Source organism: Mycteria americana, chromosome 5 (genome assembly GCF_035582795.1).
Source record: "Mycteria americana isolate JAX WOST 10 ecotype Jacksonville Zoo and Gardens chromosome 5, USCA_MyAme_1.0, whole genome shotgun sequence".
Lineage (NCBI taxonomy): Eukaryota > Metazoa > Chordata > Aves > Ciconiiformes > Ciconiidae > Mycteria > Mycteria americana.
The window spans coordinates 38678074-38691000 of NC_134369.1; the positions used below are offsets into that span (position 1 = coordinate 38678074).

Here is a 12927-nt window from a genome sequence, read left to right on the forward strand (position 1 = left end):
AGTGAAGTCTGTCATATAGTATTTAATGAAATACATTTCTGGCTACATTAGAGAAACACCTTTTATTGGGAATGACAGAATAATTTATGAATGTATTCGAGCTTCAGCATGTCTCCACTTTTAAATTAGATGATAAATATTTGAAAGACGTAGAAGGGGCATTTGTGTACAGCAAATCAGCTAACTTAATAACAATAAAAAGTAGTCAGGGAACACCACATAGAGCAAATAAAGTTATGGATCAGTGAATTAAATGAATTAGCACCAGCAGTCACAATTTTGTCACTGAGCCAGAAGATGCTGCATCCATTACAACGATACATTCATAGTCTGGAGGAGCGGCAGGCAGCTGGCAAACCCTGCCAGCTGGCATAGCAGCATCAGCTGGCGTCAGCTGGATTTTAGCTGCTTACCTGTCACTGCCAGCTACAAGCAAGTCCCAATATGCTGAGAGGTGATCAGTGATTTGTCTTTTAAAAGCATAGACTAAATAGTTCAATGCAGTCTTTACAAACTTTCCTTTTATTTGCCTTATGGTTTTTATGACCTGGAAAAGTGCTGATTTTTTTGTGTCTCCTTTCCATTTGGAACTCACACACATATTTAATTCCCTGTCAGTGACTTCCCCAGAATAACCATAATTTGGGGCAAAATGAGTATCTCTGAAAATATGTTCTCTGTTTTACTACTGATTATATATTTTTGTTGCAAAATCTTTCAAGTTACACATTGGTTCTAAAAATCTATGACAAAAGTACTCAGCATTACAACTGTGTTTTTAGAGTAGTTTTGTGCCCAATTTAAGCTATTGTGTTGTCTTATTGCTCCATTTTTGCTCTCTAATGAATAAAATATCAGCCTTCAGTTACAGATTTCAGTTGGTTGAAGCTATTTCAGGTAGTCTGAGTCTAGTTTGATGCCTGGTAATTGTGACCATGTGTACATTTGTCTAAAACGCATGTGAACATACAGTTAGTTGGCCATTTTAAAACATGAATCTCTGTTTTAGTTTTTAAAGTTATACAGGGTCTTCTTTAAAATTTTTTCATTAATCTTTTAAGGAGGAAGTCTTGCTTAGCAATGTGAGCTAGTTTGAGCATATCTGGGAATATATTAGCACTGAAAAATACTTTAATAGAATGATTTCAAATGTCATATTGTCTACAACGCCTATAGTCTGGAAAGGTTTTGCCTCAAACTAGGCATGTCTAATGGGGTTTATGACAACCTATGAATTTGCCCCTGAACAAGGTCACCTTGGAGGTCAGTGAATGCTATACAAATTGCATACTACTCAAGCCTGTAATTATCCCTGTAAGAAGTTAATGTGCTGCGGAGTTCAGCAAATTCATGTAAAGCTTCAGAAATGACCATGATAAACTGAGCAGTTACTTACATTTGCTCTGAAAAATCACAGTCAAGAGGATGTGACGCTTACAGAGTATTCATTTATGGTAACTTGTAGCCAAATCATCTCTGCTTGTGTACTCAGGAGATAAAGAGCCTGAATTCTTTCTCATTTGAAGAAAACACTTTAAATAGTATTACTTTCTTAATACCCAGCATATGTGCTGTCCATATAGGCTGAAAAAAACTCTCAGGATAGGTTTTATTTCCAATTTGGCAAAAAATATGCAACATCTACTTTAATATAGGTTCTTTAAATGTTGAGTCCCTACAACAGGGACGTAAAATATCTGTCAGATCTTTGTTGAAGGCAGCATGTACTCCAACTTGTTCATGTATTGTCCAATTTCAGTACTCCATAAATAAGAACTAGCTTCACATTTTCAGGTGAAAATGTCACTTCATTTCTCTTTTTCCTGTATTTTTCAACTACAAATCTACTTTTATATAGATTAATGACTAAGTAGTTGCACAGTTAATATTCCTAAATCCTATAAAACATAAGTAAGAAACATTTGTATGAGTAAGTTTAAATTTTGTCAGTTAACTGTCTGTAGTGTGAGCATCTATAAGAATATTACAGGGATAAGGGATAACAATTACTTAAAGTTTTTAATATTATTAAATATCCAAATATTAGTGTCACCCCACTATTAACATTAAATTTGGATACATGTAGATGAAATATGGTCAGATACTAGGAATATACATTTAGGGAAAACAGCTATTAGTTCTAATTTTACATATAAGTTAGTATTTTTAATAGTGTTTGTTCATCAACAGTATGAAGTAAGCCAACTGCTTGGATCTGAACATTTCTCTTTTTTGAAGAACTTATGTCTCTATTGCATTTTGTGATGTGCTGCTGTCATATCTTCCTTATGACATAAATCAAAATCACAAATACCAACAGTCCAAACATTGTGGGAAGTTTGGTTTTGACATTTCTAACATCTGAACTACACTTCTAAAATTCTGATAGTTTACTTTTCGTTACTTTATTTATGGACTGATCCACATCAGTATCACTAATTTCAGTCAGCCAAAATAACTTTCTCAAGGTTTCTCTCCCTCCTTTTTCTTCTCCCCCCACCTGACATCTGAAACGATTACAAGCTGAATGTCAGTATATTAAACTAACAAGTGTCCGTTATACAAAATGTGAACAAAATCCTCAAAACCTTGTGAAGTGTCAAGGGTGTGGAAGAAGCACATTCAGACAAGAGTAAAAGAAATCCTTTCAGTAGCCCCTAGTGTTCCAGAAATAGTGTTGAGAGGGCATAAGAAAACAATTCTCCAATTCTCCTTGGTCAGGAATTGATCCTTTGTCAAAAAGATAGACTTAAATGTGTTCACACTGAAATATAAACTAGCAGATAAACTAAGGAACTTGTGATGTACTCAGAGTGTCTTAAATAGTTCTGCCCTGATCACCTTAAGGAGAAGGGGGGGAAAGTATATTCCAGAATAAATATTTGATGTGCCTTTTTTTTCCTTCTTAATAGCATCCTACAACTAAGAGGTGATGTTCTTTACTAGACCTGGTGAGAATTCAAGCTTACCTTTATCCAGCCATTTGTTAAGGTGCAGAGCATAGAGATAAGATGAAGGTCTTACTACCACATTTAGTTAATAAAAAGGTTTGATGTTTGGAGAGGCGTTGAATTCAATTCACAAATTAGCTTCTGTAGTTAATGTGAATGAATCCTTTGTAGAGTGTTCATCTGATCTCAGATCATTTTGCATCATCTTTCTAGATTATCAAATTGTTGGATGGAAAACGGTCTCAAACTGTAGGAATTTTAATATCCAGTTTGCACCTGGAGATGAAGGATATTCAACAAGGTAAGAGTTTCTTACACTTAATGTATCATATTTGCATGGATATTTTCTCATAGCCCCTTCAGAGAATTTTGTTACATTACAGAATGTGCTTTGAATATAGCCTTCTTTAAGATATCAGAAGAATCATCCTTCCAGTATATTCCAGTATATGTAAAAGTTTCACCTAAATAATCAGAACCAAATTTAGGTACAACTCCTTCTGTACCGTTTCAGTTTGCATATGACTTTCAGTACAGTGTTTTCTCAAAACTGCTTCATATTCCTCCCCTACAGTTCCCTCCTTTTTCTTAAGCAAGTCCTCCACTGAAAAAAATTAAATGGAGGGTTTGTATATAAATCTTTTGGGCTTCAAACATGCAGTTGGTATTTGTTGAATGTTTACATTTTGCTTCATTAGCAGTATAAAAAGCACATCCCAAACTGATGCAGCTACCATGTGGCAATCAGAAAGATGATTACTGGATGGCATTTTCAAAGCGTAGGGCTACTCAGTGTATAAATTCCATTACTGGTAGAAATTATCTGAGTTTGCCAATACAACTGTAGAGAAATACAGATTTTTCAGAACACTGGGGTAATTCAGATTCTGCTTATGTTCTGGATTTAAAAAGATATTGTTTAAGGATATTGTTTATTTCTTTTTCACATTAAAAAAAGGAAAATATTCACCATTTAAAACAACTGCTGGAAGAACTCAAGTTGATGTCTCCTTTTTGCTATTGTTTTCCGTCCATCACATGCAAATACTGGGTAGGGTGTTGAGATGCTGCTGGCATTGATTATTATTAATTTCAGAAGAGCCTTTGAGCATCTAGCACTGTAAAAGCACAAGGGCTTACAGATGTCTCTTGGGATGGAGGGAAACAACAAAAAGAAGGAATAACTTTGTGCCTGCCAGTATTGTGTGAAAGGTATCAGAATGAAATGGAAAAAAACTGCTATTACTAAAGGTCTGAATAATTTGCTGTCAGGAATTACAGCAGCATAGGATAGGATAGCAGCTGTATTATAAAAACTGGGTAGTATTCTTAAGTACCTTCAGAGGTGTTTTCATGAATTTTTATTTTCCGCGCCGTGATGTTCTACTAAAATAGAACATCTCTCTCTCTCTCTGTCTATCAGTCGTTTGCTGTACTTCTATAGCTTTTGAAACACTTTGGCCAATTTATACCAAATTTAAGAGAAAATAATAAGTCAAATGTTTGGGTATGTGTGCACTAGCATTTTAGCTTGAATCAGCAGTGCACTTTTGAATCAAATCTACCAGTTGTCCTTTTGCTGTGTTTGCATTGCAGAGCAATGCAGAGCAGTCTCAGAGTGCACAAGCAACCTTCAGAATTAAATTCAATGAGAAGATGTGCTCTGGGAGCACGTCAGCAGTCTCCACCTGTAGCAGGCTTTAAATTCCGCAGCATCAGATGAGAGATAGTTAAACCTCCCTGAAATGTGTATAGTGTGAACATTGGATCCTCAATACCAGCTGTTGCTGTCTACAAATCCATTTCTAAAGACTACGCTACTTGCAGTTGTAGACATAGCTAATGTAGTCCTACAAGTTTAATGAAAATTAGAGTGTTGGTAGAAGAGCGACACAAAAAACAAGTGCTGTCACTGAAGAAGAGTTTGTAACTCATCACCCTTTCTATTCTGAGGTAGCAAATGGCTGGCCTGTCACCACATGTGTTGCTCAAGGCAGCAATAGGATATGCTGCCTCTTGCTTATGGAAGCAGCTAGGAGATACAAACGGGATTTGGGAATGCTGTTAGTGGAACTTTTTTTTGAAATCTATTACAAAGCAGGATGAGTGACTCTAACCAAGATCTGTGTGCAGAGATTATCTAGGGAAAAAAACCAGTTCACTAGACTAAGGGAAAACATCTGTTCTATAGGGAGGATCTTTAGAAATGCATGCTACAATGAAGACAACAGTAGAATTACGCTTGTTTCTCTTTTAGTGTGTGCCTATTCCCTAGTATTTTGTTTAATTTAAATCTGTGTGCAGTCCTGCCTTATCAGCAGACAAATTCTTTGAAGACCACTACCGTCAACATACTGGATGAAAAAAGGTCATCATAATCTAAAAAGCTCATGACAACACCTAACCAAAGAAGTGTATGATCATTGGGTGATGAATGTCAAAGTTTGTTTTTTGTTTTTTTTTTAACAAAGTGAAGTTACAAAGAGCTACCTCTAAGAAACATGAAAATTAAGCACTCATCCCTTTTTTCAAGCCAATTTCCATTGCATAATTCAGTATGCGAAGACAGGGAAGAGAAAAGTTAATGGTCTTTGGCAGTTTGCAACAGAGAATGAAGAAACTTGAAGCAAAAGAAAGTTGAATTGAAAAAAAGGATATCTAATTTTATTTCAAGTTTTTCTGACCATGTTTGTTGAAAAGCCACGTACAAATGAATTTACTGTCTATGTATAGTGGACCGGTTACTCTACCTTAAGTAGCAGTTACAGAAATACAGATATAGGAAAACTGTCCTCAAATGAACTGCCTTATGCACACAGATGCATGCAAAATTCTAGAGAAGGCAAAACAAGAGTAATCACAAGAAAAATTACATCCTTTTTTAAAACAGTGTGAGATTTCTGCATCTATAGGATTACCCTCTCAAATTAAAGTAAATAGCTCCACAGCATATTCTGTAGATAGCTCAGCAGTGCAAAACAAGCAAGTGACCATATCTGGCACCCAGATGTTTCAGTTTGCATTTGATAATGAGCCAGCTGCCACACTGCAGGAAGGGCATCTCCCACACATGTTTGTTTGAGAGAGTGAAGTTCATCCTTTGCAGATAAGTTTAAATTCTTGCTGTATCTGAGTACAGTCTGGGGAGAAGACAACCTAAAACTGAATAATTATTTTGGCTAGTGTTGGTATTATATGCTGCAGAGGGACAGTTAACATTGTCATGCTGCACCTGTCCTAATACTCAGCTTTTTGGTAGGCGGGAGAGGAGGAGAAATCCTAGGTGCTGTAATGTTCTGAGAACACTAACAAATTTTATTGGTGAATCTGGTACTGAAGAGGGTAATATAGTTTCTGATCAGACCACTATTAATAATATTCATTTCCTGAGCAGAAGAAGCAGACAGAAAATCTGTCTCAGTATGTTGTATAGGATCTGTATTTATATTTAAAAATCAAATAGCAATAACCACATTGTGAATAGGTTTGAGATTATTTTCAAGGCTTCTTCTCTGCCTTTTTTTAAAACCTTTATAAAGAAGAGATAAGGAATAGTGGAGATCAGCTGTTAGGTAAGGAACATGCTTTAACAGCACACACTTAGAGAAGTAATCTCCATTTCATATGACTGCACTTCTCTCTTTTCTTATCATTGTTCAGCTGAAATATTACAGCTTGAGAGACGAACTTGTGGCTCAAGACTACTTGTGTGGCTTTGCTGTTGAAATATTACAACTCATGCCACAGTGAGGTGTTTCGGTTCTGTTTCTAATGGGAAATGCTGATTATAACTGTATGCGAAGCCCCTCTGTGGGCACTGGTCCCAACTTTTTACAGGACAACATTCCAGTCATTCAGGCAGTTCCCAATGTAGTAGCTAGCAATAGCAGTATACTGGAAAACACATAATAATACTCTTTTCTGCAGCGTACATCACCTGTGCCAGCTTCCCATGAGCTACTGAGATCTTTGTTCAAGAGTGAACTGGCAAAATTGCGGGGCAGCCCAGATGAAAAAAAGTTTTAGTTACAGAAAATGGGATGTAGATAAAATGTAGATCCTATGTCCAAAAGAGTGATTGTCCCAAATCCCTCCCTACTTCCATAGTACCTGCATTTTGCCACTAAAATTCTGGGGCACCAGAAGTTCTGCTTCTGTACATTGCTGGAAATAGTTCACTGTCTAATACCCCTGATTTCCATCAGGACGCATTAACTAGATTGTCTCATGTACTGGTATATTTTCCTCGGGACCAAATCTATGAGATGCGGTAGATCACACCAGATGCACACTTTATAGCTTATTGCACTCTTTCTGGCAATAAAGTGCCATATTACTCCACGCGGGATAGCTGCAGGCTTTGCTAGTACATTTACCAAGGCAAGAGTTTGACACTGCAGCACTGCAACGCTGACAGAACTTAGCCTATATGGCGAAGGGGAGAATTTAACGCTGATCCTTGGCATTGAGACTATTTCTAATGCTAATTTAGTATTTTTTTTTCCTTTCTAGATTTTTAAGCAATTAAATATAATGTCTGAGACTCCATTTATGAAATCAGAGTAGCACTGGCCATCCTGTAATAGCACATATGAGGACCTGATATGTTTATTGTGCATTTGGAACATTCTTGTGTTCACCAACAATGTGAATTACCTATGCAGAGGCACATTAAGCTTTGAAAATATTAGAGAAATGTATTTGCTCACACTTAGATGGGATGGATTAGAATGGACTTTGTTAAAAAGCTGTTGGGGTTTAGCCCCAGTCAGTAATTAAGTACCACACAGCCGGTCGCTCACCCTCCCCCCTGGTGGGATGGGGGAGAGAATCAAAAGAGCAAAAGTAAGAAAACTCGTGGGTTGAGATAAGAACAGTTTAATAATTGGAACACACACACACAAAAAAGTAATGAGAAGGAAAACTACAAGAGAGCAAGAGAGGAACAAAACCCAGGAAAAAACAAGTGATACAACCACTCACCACCCGCCGACCGATGCCCAGCCAGTCCCCGAGCAGCGATCGCTGCCCCCCGGCCAACTCCCCCCAGTTCATATACTGAGCATGACGCCATATGGTATGGAATAGCCCTTTGGCCAGTTGGATCAACTATCTTGGCTGTGCCCCCTCCCAGCTTCTTGTGTACCCAGCAGAGCATGGGAAGCTGAAAAGTCCCTGACTAGAGTAAACATTACTTAGCAACAACTAAAACATCAGCGTGTTATCAATGTTATTCTCATACTAAATCCAAAACACAGCACTATACCAGCTACTAGGGAGAAAATTAACTCTATCCCAGCCGAAACCAGGACAAAAGCCTAGGTCATGCCATCTGCTTTTGTAGACTCACCTTCATTATTGGGGTTTTTTTGGTTCCTCCTCAAATGTGGAATATATTTTTATTGTAGTGTCACAGTAATGATATTCTGATGGTGAGCAATGCAAATAACTATCACGCCACTCTGCATCAAAATTTTTTGCGTGACATTGTAGGAGGGGACCAACTTTCTAGAAAGAACGCGGTCACGATACTACCGTACAATGTCAGTTAACCTGTTGAAAAGTGTTTGATTGGTCTTCTCCACCTTTGTGATTTACCCTCCATTGTCAACATATTGGAGTAAATAATTGGAAGAATGTGAACGTGAACAGCAGATTAACTCACTCAGACTGATGATCAGTCCAATAATCATTCTAATTCTATATTATGTTTCTAATCCTCCTGTGATTTCTATGTGGTCTTCCTCTAATGAGAGGCCATAGAAGTTATATAAATAGGTTGCATTGTCTTAGTGCAATTTATGATTTATGGCACATCTAAACTTTAGACAACAGTATCATTGTTAACCAGGCACTTTTCTTAGCATCTGAAAGACTATGCTTTATATGTATAAGGAAAACTATTCCAAAGCAGCTCTAATCTGCAGACCTTCGTGTGCTCAGAATTTCTGAATCCCAATTTGTGTTTTAACCATATCATGCAGCACAAATAGTTTTGCTGTTCCTTTCTCTATTATACTTTGGAAATACTTCTGGATAAAGATAAATGCTTTGGAATATTTCTTACTTGCACTATGTGAAAAGAGTTTTATTGGGGTTCCAGCTAAAATATTTTGCAGGGTGGAAGTATAGATTATAAAGGTTTAAAAACTGTTGTTCCAAAGTTGTGTGAGTTTTCCACCTACACAGAATATTACATGAATGCATTCTATATATATTGTATACCATAGAGATAGCTGCATACCCATCTCAGAAGCTGGGAAACAATTTTCTTTAAAAGTTATTTTCTTTGTTCTGGAAAATTCACAACATATGTTTTTGTGAATCTGCCTTGGGCATCCAGCCTGATGTGGGTAAGTTAACATTAGTGCCAGAGTCTTTTGCTCATGACTTCTTGCAGGAGTTGAGCTTTCTTAGTCTTCTAAACCTTACATTGTGCCCATGGTGCTTCTTTGTAATGTATATTTTAATGTTTTCTGTGTTGCATGATAGTTAAATACTGGAGAAAACCTTTAAATAAGTTCAAAATATATCAATTTGTCAGAAGTAAACCAGAGCAATTGGGATATTTTAGGCAGTTTTGCCAAGTAGGGATTTATATTTAACAATCGTTGTCATTTTCTAACTGACTAGATCAGTCACGACTTCATTTAAATTTCCCAGTGACAGGCTTCATGTTCCCATGAAATCAAGCTTTATTCAGCAGAATGTACTACATAAAACAAGGAAGTACTTCCAGGTCAAATAAATGTACCTTTGGCAAGCTCTTTTTATTTAAATAATATATTTCTGTTTTATCATCAGGGAGCAGTTAAGGTGATTTCTTCATATTTCATAGTTTAATTGTCACATTAAGTGGTTTGATAGTGCTGAGTATATGTAAGCTCTGTCAGCAGGACTTAAATCCCGATTTCACCAAAATGTGTTTAGTAGGAGTGAGGCTGTGTATCAGAGTCAGCCTTAAGACTCTTGGTATTTAAGCTGGTTAAGAGGAGAGAAGTATCTTTTTCATATTTAACCTCTAAGTTCTACAGTTGCATGTAGATTGCACACAGTATGCTTTAAATCCCCAGCTTTTCTGTGGTTTACGTTTTTGAAGTGATAAAACAGAGTATGTGAAAAATCTGTGCAGTAGGGAATCTGTTTTTTACAGTTAGATTCATTTTTAAAAAGTGAGTCTGTTAAAAACCTTTGGTACAAATTTATATTCGAAGCAATACTCCTCGTATGTGAAATGTAGTTGGCAAGTATTTTTATGTGTGCCTGTTAGTTTGAATGCATGATGCTGATCTGTTTTTTGTCCTAGCTGACGGTTATTATATCCTAATGGGTGCAACCCTGCACTAATGATCCTTGTGTATATAAATTCTTCTTGTTGTGAGCAGACACCATAGGCCACATAAAAATGTTTGCCTCAATTTCCCTGCAAAAAAGGATCTCAGAAACCAGACTTGGCCAAGTAACAGATTTTTTAAAGGTAGAGGAACCCAATAAAATTACCAGCTTTTCACAGCATGAGTCTACTTCCTTTCGACATATTGTGAGGTGTAGGTGAAATATTCTAACTGAACTGACAGTGTAAGGAAGACAGCTAACTAGAAAGCAAGATAAAAGTAAAAACCACCGATGATGATTGATATTGTAATAGCTATTAATTGTTTTGGAGCCTCTTTTGTAGATTTATGATACTTCACCTATGTTACATTTATGCGAGTCTTGATATAATGAGAGTTAATGCAGTAAAGTATCACGGTTAAATTCACTGTATCAGGAAGAGCATTTTGAAAAACTTACCAAGGTTTTTATACCTTTTAATAATGTTAATATATATATGTGATTAAAACTGGGTTTTGTTTTTCACAGAAAAATTAAGAAGCTTTTGTTCCTTGTAACTCTAAGTAAAAAGTAAAATAATTACTTTCTTTGATCTAGTGTAATGGGGGTTTTTCAGCTGCCCCAATTCAAGTTAATTTACATAACATACTGTGAATGTATTGCACATGCTGTATTTTAAGAATATGAAGAATATTAAGACACCAGTCAACTTGGGGATTTCTTCCAGCTTTGCAAAATCAATGCTTCTTTTTTAAAAAATGGGCCAATCTTCATAATTTTACATGTTTTCATTTTTGTCTTCTGCTCCAAATGTGTATGGCATTAAGTTCGATCAGCTTGAATGAAAAAAGATATAAGGACAAAGATAAAGAAAATACATAAAGATGAAATAAAGCAGTCTGTGTGGATTTTGGCAGTACTTCTGACTTTTTGGGTGTGTGTCTCTACATACATTAACATCCTAAGATGTCCAACTATCACTGAATTGAGTAATATGGCTAGGTTTTTAACTGCAGCCTGTCTGCGTGGACATTGCCAATAATAGCAGGACAGGTTGTATAGCAAGTAAATCAGAAAATATTTTCTTGCTTCTCTTATGCAATCACATACTTGTCCAAAAGAGAAAATAATTAATATTAATGACTCTTAACACTGATTATTATTAATTCTGTTAAAAATGTGTTCATTTATCAGATTGTATTTTATTAGTTTAATCTCATTTTTTGCTTTATCATGTGACTTTAAAACAATGCTGATTTGTTAGAACTGGTATTGAGTACATAAACATGGATAAGAAAATACAGCATTAGAAACCACTTTGTGATACTGGGGCCTTCTTTGTGACAAATCTCTGACTGAAAATGCCAGTTAGATGTACAAGTCTTGATATTCTTATTAAAGTGGGGTTTTTTAAACTACTTCCTCTCATTCTAATAGTTCTGTACCTAAAAACATCTACTATTAGTTACATGTTTTGCATTTCTAGTATGAGTTCAAATTACCTCCAATAAGTTGCTTTTCTAGATAACTCTGGGCAAATAAATTTATCCTTGTAAGCAGATTTTTGGAATATTCCAAAATAGGATGAAAGTGAAACCACAAGGGGAAGTTTTTGAACTCAATATGCGTATTTTAAAATCTTAACAATTAAATATATTGGACTGTGAAACCAATTTTCCAATAGATTTTCCAGTCTCTTAGGTTCTTTTGACATTTCATTGGATAATACAGAAGATAATGGAACTCATGGAACTGTCTTGCAAGAGCCAACAGATGATCTCATAGATTCAATCCCTAATGATTTTTCTTTAAGCAAAGATTTTTGTCAAACTCAGTTGTTTGGGCTTTATATTTGGTTACACTCTGGGGCTTTTTTTGAATCTTTCCAATAGGACAAAAATAGTTGGAGATATTGCTTTTTTTCACTGATACTGTCTTCTTCCATACAATTCTTTACTTCTAACCAAGTTGTAATGTCAACAGATGGAATCATAATTGACAGGCAAAATTTTAAAGCATTCTAAACGTCATTGGACCTTTTAATAAAATTAATTAGCCTGCCACAGGGAAAATTTACTAGCCTGCTGGTTAATTTCACAATGTAAAATCATGGGGTAGGTGGAAGAGCAGGCGAAAGCTTATTACTTTTAAATAATTATTTAAAGATGTGTGCCTTGCCCCTTTCGAACATGGATTGCAAATGCAGCGAGAGCTTTTAAAGTCTTCTAAATTCACAAGCAGTCATGTTTCCTTTGAAGAAATACAATACAGTTGAAATTAAAATTATCAGGTACTAGCTAATGATGAGTCACTGGTTATGTCAAAAATTGGTAGAGGCCTTAAGCTTTGATTCTAATGTCCCCAGTAACATTTAAACACAAGTCAGGAGTTCAGAAATTCTGCCCAGTGTCATTATGAATCTTGATGAAATGCTGGTTTCAGAAAAATTAAACATCCAAAGTTATTTCTATTCCATTGTGCATCTCTTAGCTTACCGGAATCTAACATTAGAGAGCATTAGAAAGCACTGTGAACCAATCCTATTTAGTTTTCAGAAGAGTCCCAATACATTGCCTAAATTGTAATGGGATTTGCAAATGTTAGAAACACCTAATGCCATATATTCCAAGCATAGTAACAT

At 35.9% G+C, this 12927-nt stretch overlaps 1 protein-coding gene across 1 annotated transcript in view; it reads left to right on the forward strand.

The window, feature by feature from the left end:
• Positions 1–12927, forward strand: part of LOC142410447 (formin) — a 150370-nt gene that overhangs the window by 65384 nt on the left and 72059 nt on the right. The window contains exon 6 of the mRNA XM_075503017.1: positions 3165–3252. Within this exon, the coding sequence (XP_075359132.1) occupies positions 3165–3252 (88 nt within the window). The remainder of the gene's footprint in view (positions 1–3164; positions 3253–12927) is intronic.